The sequence below is a fragment of the Diadema antillarum genome, unplaced genomic scaffold (genome assembly GCF_040938485.1).
Source record: "Diadema antillarum isolate AM-2024a unplaced genomic scaffold, OU_Dant_1.0 scf00000103, whole genome shotgun sequence".
NCBI classification, from domain to species: domain Eukaryota; kingdom Metazoa; phylum Echinodermata; class Echinoidea; order Diadematoida; family Diadematidae; genus Diadema; species Diadema antillarum.
Window position 1 is genome coordinate 3,255,415 of NW_027270992.1, and position 18,771 is coordinate 3,274,185.

Genomic DNA, 18,771 nt, shown 5'->3' on the forward strand with positions numbered 1-18,771 from the left:
ATGACTGAGCAGAAACTTCAAAAATTCATAACTTTTTAATGGATTGTCCGATTTTGCTCAAACTCTCACTAATGTGTTATACTAGTATTGCTGCATTCACTCTACCCACATGTCTATGAAGGTGAACTTGTCCTTTAAAGATGAGATTCCTAGACTGAGGGGGGAAAAACAGAGAGAAAAAAAAATGACCCAGAGCGGAGGAGCAAAAATAGGGGCCATAAAATGTCAGTAATCAAGAGAGAGATAGAGAGAGAGAGAGAGAGAAGTGGGGATCAAAAGGAATGGAGGTTGAAGAGTGAAGATGCCAGGGATTGGAAGAAAAGAGGTGGAATCACAAATTATTACGAAGAGGGAGAGAAAAAGGAAAGGACCTGACACAGGAAAAAGATGAGGCAATCATGATGTGCATCTGACGTAGGCATCTTGGGTGTGGTCACAGTTTCCAGCGTTGCTACGGGGACAATCGTAGAGGGTTGCCTCAGTCCCGCTGCAACTGACCTGGTCCAGCCAGATGGGCACCTCCTCGGAGAAGTAGTTGGAGGCAGAGGTCAGCAGGAGAGGGTTCTCTGCCCGGACACTCTTGCCAGAATCGAAGCCCAGCTGGCGACAGACCACCCGGGCATCGCGGTCGTCCCAGCTGTTGTCGCAGATCGTGCCGAAACGCCCGTTCATGAAGATCCGCACGAAGCCTTCGGAGGAGCGACTGCCGCCTACCAACTGGACTGCATTGACATGAGAAACAGTATCCAACAGTGTCATACAATTTCTAGAATGCAATGCCATTGACTGTGTGTGATAGGGTTTGTTTACCCTCATTCATTTAAGTATATATGTGACCCGCTACAACAAAAGGATCCTAAAGTCGCTGACGGCTGAGCCGAGAAAATCGAGTTTGAAGTCACATCATCAAAATTGGTCAATACAATCGGATTTCTGTTTTTGGCATAATTTTGTAGTCTAATGTTTTGTCTATCATCTGCCTAAATTTCGAAGCAAAATGAGTAAAGGAAAGGCGAGAAATCAGCGTTTTTCTGGGCCATGATTTTCCGACTTTCAATGTAACAGAAACGTGTCCGAAGATTAGGATTTAGCACCTCAGCTAGACTCTGCCCCTAGCAACGAGGGAGTGATCTTATTGGTCAAAGCGTGGCATCCTGATTACTGATTTGTTGCTAGGAGCATGCCTTCTATTGTCAAGCGGTGAAAACTGTCTCGCCTTCTCTGATCATGTTAGTGTCGGAAGGAAAACTTTAAAGGCATTTTTCTCGAAACTCTGATTTCCTCAACCACTTGACATGCGCTAATAAAATCATTGATATCTTCGTAATCGAGTACTTTTATGAGTTGTGCTTTATATGAAATTAAAGTAGAAGAGTAAGGGAATAATGTCATGCCATTTTCAGAAAATCATCCTCCCCCGACTTTCGGATCCTTTTGTTGTAGCGGGTCACATATGTATGTATGTACGTATCCATGTCTGTGTGAATGTATGTGTACGTAGCTGTATTTATTTGTGTATGTGTATAATAATGATAATTATAAAATGGGTTCAAGAATGTAGCCAATAGGAAGCGCTGAAATGAGACACACCTCCTTCCTTTACTTCAGTACAACTGCACTGCCTGTAATCCTATGGTAGATTGCCGATCGTCTGTGCGCGCGGCGGCTCCTTTGATGAATTGCATGCATACGCGTACGCGCTGTCAATCCTGTAAACAACTTCTAGTTCGGGCTGCCGGCCGGCCGGCCGGCCTGTCTTCCCTTGTGCATAACATAATATGTGGCGTACGTACGTATACTATACGTACACTTTGTACAGTACAGTAGACCAAGCGTTTTGGGACCGGACGCGTACATGGAGTCACTTTGAAGAGCAAATCCAACGATTTAGCAGGTTAATTCTCACGCCGTTTTCAGAGTATGTTGTCTAGTAGGCCTATATGAGGAGTCTATATCAAGTCTTTAAGGTAAAGGGTGCATATTCTATGTAAAATAAGTAAGTTTTCATGCGGGTGTCCGGAAACCCAACCCCCCATTATACTTATACTGTATGTGCGGGACTTCCGCGAGTGCGACGTGCGTAAAAGTTTGGGACGAACATCTTCGGACGTCTTGACCCACAAAGGTACGTGAAAAACGCTGAAAAATGATGTTAGTTTTCGAATTTTCGACCCATTTTATAAAACAAATGATGCACAGGATTATTTCGTGGCGTTAGTGTAGGCGTAGCTCACTCTCGGATATTTACAATGTAGTGCAACATGCACTCGGCTTCGCCTCGTGCATGTTTCACAATTGTAAATACCCTCGAGTGCACTACGCCTACACTAACGCACTCTATCCTGTGCATCATTTGTATAATGGTAACTCTTTTATGGTTGGTCATGATTGTTGCAGGTCAACCAAATCAATGCATCATTATTGAAAGTTAATCGTAATCTTGCTTCATTTGTTTCTAGTTCAAGTATCAAAAAACTATTTAAAAAAATGAAAAAAAAAAATATTCATCCTACAGAAAAATTATACAGAAAGTCACAACAAGGCAACCTAATAGAACAAGACCAAACCTCCCTTACCTGCTGCATCGCACACAGCAGCCGCATCAGAGAAATGCGAACAGCTGAGCGAATTCCCCAAGCCGTGGGGGCAGTCGGCGAGGCTGTGCTCGTTGGTGCAGTCGACATGGTGGAGGTGGATGGGGCCCACACCGGCACCGTAGCTGGCAGCGACAGACTGAGGAAGGGCGGCGAAGAAGCCAAGCTGCCGGCACACCACGTCTGCATCCTGCTGGTCCCAGCCCTCTTTGCAGACGGTGCCCCACTCCTTGTCGTAGTAGAGCTCCACCCGACCCTGGCGAGCATTGGCACCGCCCGCAAGACGGACAGCAGCTGTGGAATGATAGGATGTCACCATTAGTCACCACTTCAACACCATATTATAAGTGTGATGAGCAATACTGGCAGTGGCAGGCATTCACATAGCATCATCATGTATTAGAACAGTACAATTTCCCAATGAACAACACCACCTAGGGAAATTACTGTGCAGAAATGACCACCATCACACAAAAAAAAAGAAAATACTCGTACAGTACATCACTGCATCATGCCATCAACAATTTTACTCGCACCACATGGAGACACCACTAACAGTCACATTTGACCCTGCATGGTGCTATTTAAACTCTGAGCCTATTCTCACACAGCACACACTCAACTTCCACATAGAGTACTGTAAAACACACTATATTCTCGCGGCATGAAATTTTCGCGAATTGGAGCCCATGGCCTTTTTCGCAGCATGAAATTGTCGCGAGTTGCCTGTAGCATTCAATGCTTATAGTGTAGACAAGAACTTTCACACGCACATTGATTTTGCGAATCTTGGCTCTCTCGAAATTCGCAAAATTAAAGTGCAAGCGAACATTCCTCGTTTAACAGTAGTAACGTCCTCCGGAGATTCCTATCACTTCCCCACCTCCATTCCTCACACATATACCCTCCCATCCTCTTCATTAGCTTACGGGCAGTGCTGCAGACAACTCCAGCATCTCTGTGATGTCCACATAGGTGGCTGGCCCTGGACATGGTCAAGCAGTCGGACAGCTGCCTTGCGTCGCTACTACAGCTGACCTCGTCAAAGAAGATAGGCCCTGATCCCTGACCAAAGTGGGCTCCTCGTGGTGCCTGGGTCAAAAGAAACGAGACGAGAAGATCCCATTAGGTTGACACCACGCTATACTCTAACCCATTGAGGACAGTTTGATTTTGCTACAACACATATTTCCCATAGACGCTTGCCCAAGTATACTCGAGACTCATTCTCAACGGGTTAATACAGGTGCTTTATGATAACAGCTGTCAGTATAAACTAGAATCAAGTCCAACGTCAAAAGGTTGATGTATGTCAAATGAGACCTTTACAAGAAAGAGTCAGGAGTGATATTTCTGCTTTGCCAGGAAATGGAGTTGTTTTGCATTTACACCTTGTACATAAAGTAGATACGAAAGAAAAACTTATACTGTATTCGACAAATATTCAGTGAGTGGAATTTTTCGCAAATCAGGACTTCCTGGCAATTTTGCAAGTTGTTAACTTTGCGATTGTCAGGTAGCGTAACGAACGGAGAAATGAGCAGGTGCAAGTCTCATTCATGTCGGGATCAGAGTTAATATCTTTGTGTCGTTAAATTCGCAGATAGCACTCGACTCGCAAAACTCGCCAAAATGACAACTCCTCGAAGTACATGACATATCGGCCTTCAGTATCGTTTATCTTTTATGGCAGTCATGAATGATTACCATGCGTGCAGAGGTGTACCCCAGTTGGCGGCAGACCACTGTGGCATCGGTCAGGTCCCACCCACTGTCACACACCGTCCCCCAGCTCCCTCCGATGTACAGCTCCACTCGACCCTCGCTGGGTCTGGAGCCGCCAACCAGACGTACTGTAGGACAGCGGAAAGAGGTGAGAAACACAAAAAATGGCTTTCTTTTTACTTGTCCAGCTAATATTGTTACACAACTGGAATGTTCTGTACACATCAGAGCACTAAACATTAGCACTGACACTAATTTAGCATCACAAGGACCAATGATTTTCTGTTGCTTTCATTTTGGAGTTTTGTTTTGAAGGTGAATACTAAGAGGAAAAAAAAGACTTCTCTATCCCAAAAACTGATGTGAGAAGTTTCAGGGCTTACAGAAGAAGGACATATGAAAAGAAAAAAAAAAGGAAAGAGATAAGGGAATGACAAGAATAATAATTAGAAGAAAGGTCTCCAGGGAATTGTTGTATATACAAAACAAATCTATTAACCAACAAGAGATAACTAATTCTGGCAGCCACCAACTGATCGTCGCTGGGGCGATAAGACCTCGTATCTACAAAATGTCCAATGTTCAGGAGAGCCAAAAAACAAGGCGGCCAAAGCACTGTGGCGAATGGGATAGCCTTTCCTTTGGCATGCCATGGTGGCTTCATTTTTGGAGTAAGAAAGTTGGGATTTGGACAGGACATCACTTAACCCATTATTTGACCAATAATCCAAAAAAGTAATTTTCACCAAAAATTGCAGATACAAGATCTTATCACCCCAGCGACGTGATACTGAATGACTCTGACAAACATGACACATAAACACAACACTCATATCTCAAAACTGAGGAGACAACCCTTGCAAAACCAGAAATTTTGTATGCATGAAACCTCTGTGAATTTCACAAGCCAAGATTTGTAACAGTAAAATACATGTGAATATTTCAAAAAGTCTATACAATGCATTGAATGATTGTCGCATATTCATGAAAATTCTATGCCCTGAACAAGGCAATCAGCTCCAATCCGCAAAAGTTTAATGCCACAAATAATTATGGTTTTACAGTATACAACAGAAAAAAGTTGGTGGAAAACTTGAGAAAAGAAAATATAGAAGGAATGGTACCTGGACTGCGGCATACTACACCCACGTCATCGCCATGGTTACAGTCACTGCTCATGGCACTGCCCATGTGACAGTCTTGAATCCGGCTCTCATCCCCCTGGCACTCCAAGTGGCTGGCGTGAATAGAGCCATTGCCCATCCCAAAGCCAGCCTGAACAACGGAATGAAATGGAACAATTCTTTATCAAGTCTTATCCACATAGCGATACCACTGATTGTACTCTGTGAAGCCTTGCACTTGCATCATAATCAGAATCATGTCGAGTTATGACTGGAATTAAAGATAGTGTTAGCTCCGCTAAGGGAGGAGGTTATGTTTTCTTTAGCATTTGTTTGTTTGTTTGTTTGTCCATGTGCAAATAACTCAAAAAGTAGTAGATGGATTTGGATAAAACTTACAGGAAAGGTTGAGAATGACACAAGGAACGGATGATTAATTTTTGGTAGTGATTCAGGCATTCTTATGGATTTTATGAAGGATCTTTGATATTTTGGCAGGTAGGGTCAATGAACTTGGGAGTTCAAGCTGCACATTTTTTGAGGTTTGCATACGTGTGGTAAAGTGTATGCTCCAGTTTCTGCTAGGGCGAGGCACACCGTGCAGCTGGAAGGAATTGATGACATAACAAAAGGCTCCTACATTGTATATTGGGAAATCAGGCAATTTCAGCACCCACATGTAAAGGTGGAAATCACTGATCTCTATGGAAGAATAAGATCAGTGGTGGAAATAAGCTACTTGGCGGAGGTCTGAGCTCTTTGAGTGCTTCTCTAGCATTATATTATTTTCCAATGAAAATGTCATACAAGGTGTATACAAGGATATGCCTAAAACCTTTTCATACTATCAATCCGAACTATGAATCTAAGGTTATGTGTACTTCGGTATGCATCAAGCAATGGCACAAAGGGGTGGGGCTCTGCCACCTTTTCTTTGCACCTTCTGACTTCATCTGTACACAATCCCTGAATACAGTCAGCTCCTGTCATCTTGAACATGGTTACAAGGAATTTTGATACAATAAATTATTGTTACAACAACGCATAAATAAGTAAAAAAACATGAACATGAAGAAATAAAGGAGGTAAAAAATTCAGGTCAAAAATTCATCATCTACATACAGGCTTGTATGTTCATACATGTATAATTCATATGTTCATACATTTTGTACATGTATAGTTCCTTTGTTTAGTAATAACAAATTTGCCACATAATGAAAGAAAACTCCAATACAGAGGACTTCATTATAAAGCTATTAAAGGGAATCACCTGTACAAGCAGTTACATTCTTTTCAAAAGCAAACAAGCAACAGAAGTTACACATCAATAAAGAATTACTCATAAAAGTAAAAGTGGAAATTTTTGCAGTGTTGCAATTTTCACGTATTTCATGCAACCAGACTAAAGAGCGATAATGAAAGAACAAGAATATTTTTCCTTGCCATGTGTTCAAGTACATGTAGTTGATTTCTTGATTGCACGGAATTAAAAACACACAAAACTCATCTTACCTGACCGAGCGAGAAAAATTACTCGCGAGAAAATATCCACATTTACAGTAGGATCATATTGCATCTTGCTTTGACTCCCTTAGGCCCCCATTCTTCTGTCAACCAATTTACATGAGGCAGTTTTTGACTTCTGCCTTCCTACTGTCTTACAGGAATTTAACGTAAGGCGCGGTCAGAATGGCAAAAGATCAAGAAGTTTAAGATCGCCATCTTTAAGATCTCGAAGTTTTGCCAGTGCGACCGCAAACTTCCCGCGAAACTTCTCGCGAAACTTCTTGATCTGTTTGCGGGCGGTGTTTCCGAAGCGCGAGGCCATTGTCATGTACAGATGTGCATTGTTCCGTCACAATCACTAGCCATCGGATGGTGCAATCTTTCTTGTGCGCGTACCAATGGCCCAAACTTCGCGATCTTAAACTTCTCGATCTTTTGCCAGTGTGACCGCCCCTACAGAGTCACAATAACACCAATTTATTTTCACATCACCGACCTGAGGAACCACCTCCAGTGCCCCGGGGTATCCAACCTGTCGACACACCACATCAGCGTCGGGGATTCCAAACGACTTGTCGCAGATCGTGCCCCACTCGTCGTCAATCATGACCTCGATACGTCCCTCCTGGTGACCATTACCACCGACCAGCTGTAAGGGAACTGGACAGTAAGAGACGGGGAAGAAAGAAAAGGGCAGAGTAAGTGGACTTAATCATACTGTGCGTGCTGTCATTTCATTACTTTGACAAGAGTCAAGAAAACTGTAAATTATGGTATATTGGATCAAAGACAAAAAACAAGACATCTGTTCAGAAATTGAGAATTTGATATAGCTACCTCCTGTTCAAATTTAAAAGTCTTAAAATACATGTTTTATAACATTCAAAACTTTGCATATTATGTTGCACATTATGTTGATGTCTTACAAATTTTGTACATCATCCCACAATGTTTATATTATATCTATTTTCCTGCATGTTAAAGGCATCGTGACTTCTAAGCCAATTTTCTTAAAATTGCTTATCTCTCTAGGGCCTCCACATCATTTCTATGATGTGTTCTTGAAATGCAGATGGGTCAAATTTTGTACATGTATCAATATGGAATCAGTGGAGAGCTTGGGATATAGAGAATCCCATGGTGCTAAATCTACAAAATCAAAACTCAGAGTTTTCATGAGATGTCATTTCTTATACACCCACATAAACATTTTCATATGATAGGAAATCATTATTGCCGAGTTTGGGTAAAAGCACAATTCAACATCATGTTAAAATGACTTCAATAGAGTACAATCAGATACACAAAAAGGTAGATATATAATCAAACTAGCTAGGGCATGATACAAGAAACTCATGGAAATTCACAGTTTCATTTTTTTCATCAAAATAGGTACATATATGTAGGTCGCGACCACATACATATTCAAATTAGCTGAGGTGATGACTTTATAAATTCACAATTTTCACATTGGCTTGTGCACAAAATATCTACGGATTTTTATATTAGCAGACTATTTAGCAATCTCAAGCCTTAGAATCATTGCAAGATAACAAGCATCTACAATGTATGTGAAGAATACAATTTTTGATGCCATATAAAAAAACAACAACAGGGATTCAGGGAAGATTTACGAGATGGGTTACGCGAGATTTGTTAAGCAACATTATCAGTTAATCTAATTTACAAATATCACTATCTTTTGAATGCATGTGCCACTTTAAATTCCATATCTGCCCCATTTCAAGTCTGATTTTAAACTTTCCCATACATTCATTCTGAATTTCCTCTGCCTATAAAAGCCACGTTGAATGAGATTTGACAGCGCACTTGAAGTCATATTTAAATTCTATGAAGGAATTATGCAACCCCTTGAAAAATGCAGAGAAAACTTATGTCAAGATTATTAAATCATCTTACCTGTAGCAAAGCAGACAATCCCGACGTCTTCATCATGTCCACAGTTGCGTCTGTCCAGCGTACTGCGGGGACAATCTATCAGTAAGTCCTCATCCCCATTGCACTGCACATTGTCAAGATGCACAGGGCCAGTACCCACCCCATAAAAGGCCCCGGGCACCACAGCGAGGGCCGCCAGGAACCCCAACTGCCTGCAGGCCACCATGGCATCCACCATGTCGAAGCTGTCGTCGCACACCGTGCCCCAGGCACCCTCGTGGAACACCTCCAAACGACCCTTGTTGGGGTCTTGTTCCACACTGTTGACAAGGCGGATTGCCTCTGTTAGGGAGGGGGGTGGGGGTGGAGACAAATGTTGATAACTTTTGTGGCATATCAGGTAATTTTAGGAATGGCATCGACAGTGTTCTAAGAATGTTTTCCCTTCTCTTCTGTATTTTCAGTCCAGTTCAATCGACATTTATTCCATTCGCCCACAAAAACTGTAACAAATCCATGCCATTCCTAAAATAACCTGATTTGCACATTCAACTTTAAATCCAACCTCACCAAAAGTCTGTACACATATATGTTGTTTCAATCATCCAAATGACAGCATCATTTAAGATGTTAATCTTGACATTTCACCTTCATCAATCTATCTAGACATTCATCATAATGGACTGTAGTAAGAAGTGTCTTGAGGGCCTACCTGGACCTCGACAGATCACGCCGGCATCATCATCATGCTTGCAGTTGCTCACTCCCAGCTGGTTGTGCTCGCATTCCATGATACTGGCTTCAGAACCTGACAAGATATCAATCAACATTTAGTCACAGACCATGAGTGTTTTCATCTTCACACACAGGACTCTGGTCTGCTGAGTTTTTGTCAAGACAGTACAGGAGTGTTTAACGATCACATACAAGCCCCTTACTTGAGGGCTTTTGGCTACTGAGTTGTTTAGGCACAGTGGTTAAGACCATTAGGTGTTCAAGCTTCAGATCTTTGGTTCAAGTCCCTTGACAATAGAGCAGTGCATTCGAGTATGACAGTGCCCTTGGGAACAACAGTTTACCTTGCCCTTCATGGCGAAAATGTCACAAAATGACAATGCATTAAATTTACCCCTGAAGTAGCTACAGCAGTTATAATTTATCTGGAATGATAACTGAACAAGAGTTGCAGCAAACATAGTGTATGAGCATGAAAGTTTTAACTCCAGCTGTCCTGGATCATAACATATTTACATTGCATTATATTCACACAAACAAAACTAAACAATGCAAGCGAAGAAGGCACTCTATATTGTTCAAGTCAGCTCAACTTCCTTTGTATAAACATCTACATCTTACACATGTATATACAATATACAATTTATGCATATGAATATTATGTCAGCATCAAACAAAAGACTTGACAAAAATATCTGAATTTGTGCTCACCATCACATTCGACACCGCTGAGGACGATGGGGCCCCTTCCCTGGCCAAACCTTGCCCCACCAGTTGCTTCCACAGCCGGTCCAAATCCTAGCTGCTGGCAGACAACGGCAGCGTCATCTACGTCCCAGTCACCGTCGCAGACGGTGCCCCACACGCCATTGGCGAACACCTCCAATCGCCCCTCGTTCACTGTGCTACCATCGGCAAGGCGCACTATTCAAGGGAAGGATATGATGGAGGGAATCAAGACTAGAAATCAAGACTAGTAATCTCTTATTCCAGTCAATCATCATTAAGAACCCATTATGTGTAAAGGCATTTTATAACTAAACCCATTCCATACTGAATTCTGAAATCCCTATAAACTTAATACAAGGGCCACCAGGTTCCCATAGGGAATGGGTTAACTTCATATTTTCTATTCTGGACTGTAAAACAAGGTTTTCAGGGAGCATCACACAGAACCAAGGCGACTTGACCACTCTGTCTTTAAAATTGTTCTGCTTTCTTCTTCTGAGGTTCAAACAACTCACTTAACTTTCCATGACTGCAGCTATCAACACAAATCGGTAAACCTACACGAAATTCCGATGTTTGATAAAAAGTATTGTAATCTATGAAAGCACTATATCGTCGCTGTGGCGACAAGATCTCGTATCTACAAAAATGTCAAATGTTCAGGAGAGCCAAAAAACATGGCGGCCAAAGCACTGTAGCGAATGGGATAGTCTTTCCTTGAAAATGCTGTGGTGGCTTCATTTTTGGGTTAAAACACCTAGAATTTGGACAGGACATCACTTAACCGATTATTTGACCACTAATCAAAAAAAGTCATCTTCACCAAAATTGCAGATACAAGGTCTTGCCACCCCAGCGACGATATGCCCATGAGTATACAGGTAAGTGGGGCTTCCTGAATCTCCTATGTTACCCTACAACAGATACTGTAAAAGTGGATATTTTCGCGCAACTAATTTTAAGAAGAATTTCGTGTATTTTTAATTCCTCAGAATCAAGACCTTAACTATTGGAACATATGGCAGGCAAAAATATTTGTGTGCTTTTATTTTCGCGCTAGTTTCTGCTTGTGCGGAATGCACGAAAATTTAAACACCGCGAGAATTTCCACTTTCACAGTAGCGCACAGATATTGACCCTTGAGTGGCTGCATGCTCTTTTCTTTGAAGCCTTCAAAGAATAGATGTTGTAAGGGGTTGAATCTCCTGCAAGGCCCCATTCACAATCATCAACACTTTAGAAAGGTCTGCATCAGTTTTCAACACACAAGGTTAAACATATCAGTTTACAAAGGTGCTTTATTTTGGACCACATCACATTCTGGTCTGATATGTTTTACAGGATTTTTGCTTATATCTAAAAATCAAATCGTGTATAGTGCCTTTCCAGGTGTTAACTCTACTAAAGACTGTCGTATAAAACATAGAGAACAAAAGAGGAGAGAAAAGAGAAGGGGAAGAATGTGAAGAAATGCTTTTAAAAAAATATTACAGCAAGAACAGAATGATTCAAGCTAGTGGCTCACGAAATTCATTTTACCAGTACAGGTATATAAGTAATAATGACTGAGAGAACACCATTTCATTCAATTCAATAAATCTCAAAAGATGAAAAAAAAAATCCAACTAAAATGATGGAGGCATTATTCATTTTATTAAATGTTTCACACACACTCACATTTACACACACAAATTTATCATTTTCTACCTGGGACTGAGCAGATAATCCCTGCATCTCTGCCGTGGTTACAGGAATGACGTCCGAGAACACTGTGGTAGCAGTCGCCCAGTTCAGACTCCAAACCGGAACAACTCACGGTTGACATGTGAATCGGCCCCGAACCAGAACCAAAACCATCCTGTGAGTACAGAATCGTTTCTTTTCAAATCAGGACGTCAATAATATCATTCTATTCAAAAGATGTAAATGCTTTTCTCAATATTTGTCAAGTCCTTCACAAAAGGCATTTCAAGCACTTTCACAGCAAGTTCACCTCAAATTATATCAAACTATTAGAGTCACAAAAGCTGTGGCCAGCTTGCTGTTTCCACAACACTCAGGGGCTGAGGCAGCGAGAAATCAAGGGTTCTTTCAATATGCTGTATCCAAATGAGAAAAAGGACTGCATTTCATGATGCAATTGTTACATCATCATCATGCACTCATCAACACTTCGCGTTTCAAATATATGGAGTTCTCGATTTCATTCACTGAAAGATTAGATACACTGACACAGTAGGGCGATTTAAAATATCTTCACAAAATACTTCATTACACCCAAAAGTCATGAAACTTTGAATTTCAATGCAGTCTTGGACTGCAGAATTTGGACAAGAGGTAATTACAACATCTATCCTTTGATTTCTGAGAGAGAATATCACTTTTCCCCTAATTTATTAAAACAAGTTGCTTTATAATGCAGATTTCTCGGCATCAGTCCTGCAATATTATCATCAAACCTTTTTCCCTCCCTGTTATCACAGTGAAATGTGATGATGAAACTTTAACACAGTGAACACAAAACTCAATGATATCCCGCAACAACACAAATACACAATGATAGAAACCTTATTCCTCATTCCAGTGCATTTGTCGCTGGCTGGCAAGCACAATGGAGTACTTTGTTTGCCTATTGACACGGTGTGTCTGGGACCTTGTTGTCAATGAACACAAGTAGATTACCTAATCTCCTGACCCCCATTGTGCCACAATGGCCTTCCTGTCACAGGTACTATTTACCATTGGGAGCAGCCATTTAAAAATGTTTGCATTAACACATTTGATGTACAATGTGTAGATCAGTTGTTTCACAAAACATCATACCATATAAAGATTTTGCAATAAAGTCTGAAATATAAAGAGATATCATTATTTTTCTCAATAAACTATAACAGCAGATGGTTAATTGTGGAAACAATTTTATTCTAACTATTGTTCACATTTGTATTTAACAAAACTTAACACTATTTATACTGATTAACATTTCTACATTGGCTGTTTCTATCCAAAACTCACATCTTAGAACTATTTTGAAGCACTAAAGCTGGGTTTTTGTTTCATCTGCACAAGGTAAATAATGCCTTTAAACTGAGGCACATTGTTACACCTGAGAGGGCTTGCTAACAGACAAGTTTGGGTGGATTACTGAATTCCAATGAAAAAAGTAACTTAAGCTAAACGCCTGGGCACATTAAAGGTATAAGAGGAAAATCGGACAATCCATTCAAAAGTTATGGATTTTTTAAGTATCTGCGCAGTCACTGCTGGATGAGAAGACTACGGCAGTGTATGATGTCTCATGCATACAACGATATAAGGAAAATAAAAAGAGCATTTCACAAAACTTTACTTTTTGAATAGAGTGCACATTTCTTCGACTTGTTACTGACGTGTATTAAGGGTAATATTATTCACCCTGCCTTCTGAAAGAGAGAATTCGAGTGTTCTTTTGTTATGCGATAAAACTGAAAATATGTTGAATTTTCTTTATTCTTTCTTTATATCGTTGTACACAAGTGACATCACAAGCTACAGTAGTCTTTTCATCCAGCCGTGACTAGGCAGAAACTTAAAAAATTCATAACTTCATAACAGATCGTCCGATTTTTCTCAAACTCTCACTAATGTGTTCTACTAATATTGCTGCATTCACTCAACCCACATGTCTATGAAGGTGAACTTGTCCTTTAAGGGTTAACACAGTGATGAGAGCATACAATACCTTGCTGGGGACCACATCAACAGCGCCCTCAAAGCCAAGCTGACGGCAAAGCACATCGCCATCATGAACGTCCCAGCCATCGTCGCACACTGTACCCCACAATCCATTCATGAAGACTTCCACACGCCCCTCATTCACCTCACTGCCACCAGCCAAACGCACTGTGTTGGGGTAACGACAAAAGCAAGGATGTCTCAGTTACTAATAAATAAGGTTATCGGTTAGTATAGTTCATTTAGGAACTAAGTTACTGGATTCATGCCAACAAAATTTAACTACAATATCTGTTGTTGTATTAATCAATGGTCTCGGAAATACAGAACATGTGCAACTCGATCAAAAGAAACTTTGTATACAATATTTTTGTGGCTTACATCTGGATTTTGAAGACAGAACAAGTACAAACCCGAAATGATTCTGTTAAATCGATGGTAACTCTTTTGAGCTCAGCTGAATGGCCAACTGAAAATTTTTAAGTCTGCAGACTACCCAATCACAACCTTTTATCATCATTTCTTACACGAAATATTCCATTGGGATGATTTCTTGCCGACATAGACTGTTGATTGTTGGTTTGTTTGTTTGTTTGTTTTTTGTGTGTGTGTTCTTTTTTGCATAAATTTTAATGTTACTGTGAAAACACTACATGCCCTTTATTAACGGGCCTAACCACCATTAGAAATTTTGCAGTTTCTGCACCAGAAAAATTTGCTCCTTAACCCGTTGAAGACGAGTTGCGAGTATACTCGGGCAGGTGGCTATGGAAAATGCATGTTGTAGCAAAATCAAACAGTCCTCAACAGGTTAATTGCATGGTTGACTGCAATAGTCTCTTCTAAAGAGTATCTGTGTAGTTTTGAATTGACTTTGATGCACAGTTGCAAGCATACATGTACATGCATATTGTATACACACTTTCATACATACAAATACAGAATTCCTGGCGGGTAATTAACAATAAACTACTATGATCCACTGGTGAAGCCATAGTCCACCTAGAAAAGAAATATGAAGTTCAAGAGAACCTATTTCTTCCTCACTACTCTGTGTTCACCATAACCAGTGTTTTGAGCTGAGAAAGAACTTTTGTTCTCATATGAGCAGAATGTATCTTTATCTCTGTCTTGCTTGGCTGGGAACTACAATCCATATTTCTTTTAAAAAAATGTATAAATAAAGAAAAAATAAAAATAACTGAATATACAAATGAAGGAATAAATGAATGAATGACTAAATAATAATAATAATAATGATAACAATATTAATAATAATAATAATAATGATGATGATGATGATAATAATAATAATAATAATAATAATGATAATAATAATAATAATAATAATAATAATAATAATAATAATAATAATAATAATAATAATAATGATAATAATAACAATAATAATAATAATAATAATAACAATAATAATAATAATAATAAAGACTACAAACAGACACCAGCTTCTGACTTGCCTTTTGGTCTGCAAACGACTCCTGCATCATTGCCATGGTTACAGTTGTTGATGCCAATGCCGGGATGGGGGCAGTTCAACAGGGATCCCTCGTGTCCGGTGCACTGCATGCTGCTGAGGAAGATGGTGCCAATGCCGCGGCCAAAAGCTGCTCCCCTGTTGGCCGCTACCGCCCCCGGGTATCCCAGCTCCCGGCACACCACCGCGGCATCGTCAATGTCCCACGACTGGTCGCAGACAGTGCCCCACTGACCCTGATATTTGAGCTCCACCCGACCTTCATTTGGCGCTAAACCATTGACAAGCCGGACCTCAGCTGTCAATGAAACATTACAAAAATAATTTTTAAAAATTGTGTCTATCACTTGGGAAGTTCTGCTTTCAAAGAATCACTACTTAAGCCCCGTTCCACTATCACGATTTGGACCCCGATCTGTCCCGATCTAGCAGATCGGGAGAGAGCGGCAAAAGCGTACGGGGATCGGAAGCATCGTAGCAGCAGCGTGTGGAGGTCGGGGTTGGAGCGGGCAGTTTTTCAGATCGGGAAGAAATTTTGAACCGGTTCAAAATTTCTTCCCCATCTCCCCGATCAAAATTGGCATATTTTTAATCGTACGGCAAGCGGGGAGAGCGTAGTGACAGCGTAAACGCAGCGGGGAGAGCGTAATGACGGCGTAAACGCAGCGGGATGAGCGTAACAAGGTCTTTCTGAGCATAGTAACATCGGCACAAGAACGGGTAGTAATTTTAGCTGTAATTTTCGAAGAAGAAGAAGAGATGAAGAAAAAGAAGAGAAGAAAGCAGCGAAGCAGCTACCCAAAAGGCGAAGAAAGAGAGACTGCACGTGGTGCTGAAAGAGGAGGAAGAGGACATAGCAGAATTTTGAAGAATATGAAATCATCTACAACTGGAGGAAGACGGACTATAAAAGCAAGGACATCAAGAAAAATCCTTTGAAAAATCAGCACGTCTTTGTTTATACAATGCATTGCTGCAAAAGAACCGTGAGTTGAGGAGGCTCTTGAAGTTCAAGTTGATTTATTTCACTTCCAACAAACAAATAATAAAAAATACAAAGAAACGCTCATATACACAGACGTCATGAAATCAGTACCACAATGCAATGAACAGAATAACATTGTAAAAGAGATGCAGGCAAATTATCAACAGAGATACAAATAACAGTTACGTCACTGTGGTAAACGCATACAAAATATTGCTGGAAATGGAGGGGACTGCTAAAAAGCAGAGCTTGTAGTATTAGAATGCAGTCCCCTCATAGAGAAAAATATATAATTGCAAAAAACAACAACAACGAATTTCCCTAAGCGGTAGTAAAAAAAAAAGACAGAGTAATACACACATACATGCACACATACGGACGCACATTAACAAACACATGGCAGCTCTCTTGTAAGGAAAAAATTGATGAGAGGATAGAAAGATATAGTAGTGAAGAAGGTAGTAAGTCCGAGGTGGACAAGGGGGGGGGGGGGGGGGGGGGGAGGAGGGGAGAGGAGAGGGAAATGGTGGGTCATAACCAGGGCACTGGAGGCACAGAAGCACGGGCTCGCTGATGAAGAAAGAGTAGTGAGAATAACGAAGCAACAACAACTTCGAAAATCAAAAGTAAAAAAAGAAGAATGAATCGTCGAGGTCCACAGTATATTTCTTCGGTTCTGCATGCTAATATGTTGACTGACTGCTGACCCACAGTCGAATCGGGGTACATCGGGGCACATCGGGCACTTTTCAGCTCTCTGAACGGGGGTAACAGCGTGATAAGATCGTATAGATCGTTCAGAGCGTAGATACAGCGTGCATTGATCGGATAACATCGGCAACATCGCACTAACAGCGTAGCTACATCGTTCTAAAGCGTACCGGCAGCGGCAGAGATCGCAATGTCTAATTCCCGATCATCGTAGTAAGAGCGTAGCAAGCACTTGGTAGTCGTAACTGCAGCGTACTTAGAGCGTTCTAACATCGTACTGTGTCCAGATCGGCTCAGGTTTTACCCGATCCTTCCCGACCTGAGAAAATTGCCAAATCGTAGCGAGAACGGCATAGTGGAACGGGGGCTTAAAGATGTATTTATGATGACAGTTATTAAAATTGCCACTTCCAACATCTCTATTCCTTACAAGCATTGCCTTTAAAGTGTATACACTTTCATGATTTCATGTTTACCATTCACGTTACTTCTTCTGAATGACACATCGACTGTTGTCACGTCAATAGGACAGGTAGTAAAAGGAGTAAAATAAGTAGCAGTAGTAGTTGTAGTAGTTGTAGTAGTTGTAGTAGTTGTAGTAGTTGTAGTAGTTGTAGTAGTTGTAGTAGTTGTAGAAGTTGTAGAAGTTGTAGTATTAGTAGTAGTCGTTGTAGTAATTGTAGTAGTTGTTGTAGTTGATGTTGTAGCTGTAGTTGTAGTTGTAAATGTAGTTGTTGCTGCTGCTGTCACTGTTTTTGTTGCTGTGCTGCTGTTGTTGTAGTTGTAGTTGAAGTTGTAGTAGTTGTTGTTGCTGTTGTTGCTGTTGTTGTTGTTGCTGCTGCTGTTGTCATCATTGTTGTTATTGTTGTTATTGTTGTTGTTGTTGTTATAGTTGTTGTTGTTGCTGTTGTTGTTGCTGTGGGAAAATAAAAAGAAATGTTTCCAAATCTCACTGATGTCCTGGCAAATGACCCCAGCATCCTCCATGTGCTGACAGTTGTGGATGCCAGTACCACGGTGGCCACATTCCGACAGGTGTAACTCTCGTCCGCTGCAGCGAACGTCATCAAACAGGATGGGCCCCGTGCCCTGGCCAAAGCTTGCCGCCCTCGTGGCTTCCAGGGCACCCACGAAGCCCAGCTCGCCGCAGACGACAGTGGCATCGTTGATGTCCCAATGGTCGTCGCAGACAGTACCCCACACCCCGTTCTGCAAGACCTCGACGCGGCCTTCGTACTTGGAGCGCCCGCCGACCAGACGGATTGTATCTGATGGAAAAAGGAGGAGCAGCTTTAGTTTTCTATCAGTGTATGCACAGTAATATATGTGCATCTCTGAATGGCACATTTTTAGCACAGCAAATAATGTCACACAAGCATATGAAGAAAACGTATTACCATTCAAGTCATATCCTCGATCTGAAATCATTTTATGAAAACTGGCATTTTTCACGTCATGTGACGTCATTTTGCATTGAAATAACCTTAATGAGCAATGGACATTAATACCACTTACCCTTTCATGGATTTGAGCATCAGAAAAAACAAACACCAT

General features: G+C 41.0%; 1 protein-coding gene across 1 annotated transcript in view; it reads right to left on the reverse strand.

Moving 5' to 3' along the window:
- Positions 1 to 272: 272 nt before the first annotated feature.
- LOC139719019 (scavenger receptor cysteine-rich domain-containing protein DMBT1-like) overlaps positions 273 to 18,771 on the reverse strand; it is a 40,622-nt gene continuing 22,123 nt past the window's right edge. The window contains exons 14-26 of the mRNA XM_071630460.1: positions 18,171 to 18,485; positions 15,505 to 15,819; positions 14,034 to 14,194; positions 12,020 to 12,170; positions 10,295 to 10,507; positions 9,561 to 9,656; positions 8,870 to 9,190; positions 7,446 to 7,609; positions 5,444 to 5,594; positions 4,302 to 4,447; positions 3,524 to 3,686; positions 2,577 to 2,888; positions 273 to 722 (exon numbers count right to left, since the gene is read on the reverse strand). Coding sequence (XP_071486561.1) covers positions 397 to 722; positions 2,577 to 2,888; positions 3,524 to 3,686; positions 4,302 to 4,447; positions 5,444 to 5,594; positions 7,446 to 7,609; positions 8,870 to 9,190; positions 9,561 to 9,656; positions 10,295 to 10,507; positions 12,020 to 12,170; positions 14,034 to 14,194; positions 15,505 to 15,819; positions 18,171 to 18,485 — 2,834 coding nt within the window. The 3' untranslated portion in view covers positions 273 to 396. The remainder of the gene's footprint in view (positions 723 to 2,576; positions 2,889 to 3,523; positions 3,687 to 4,301; positions 4,448 to 5,443; positions 5,595 to 7,445; positions 7,610 to 8,869; positions 9,191 to 9,560; positions 9,657 to 10,294; positions 10,508 to 12,019; positions 12,171 to 14,033; positions 14,195 to 15,504; positions 15,820 to 18,170; positions 18,486 to 18,771) is intronic.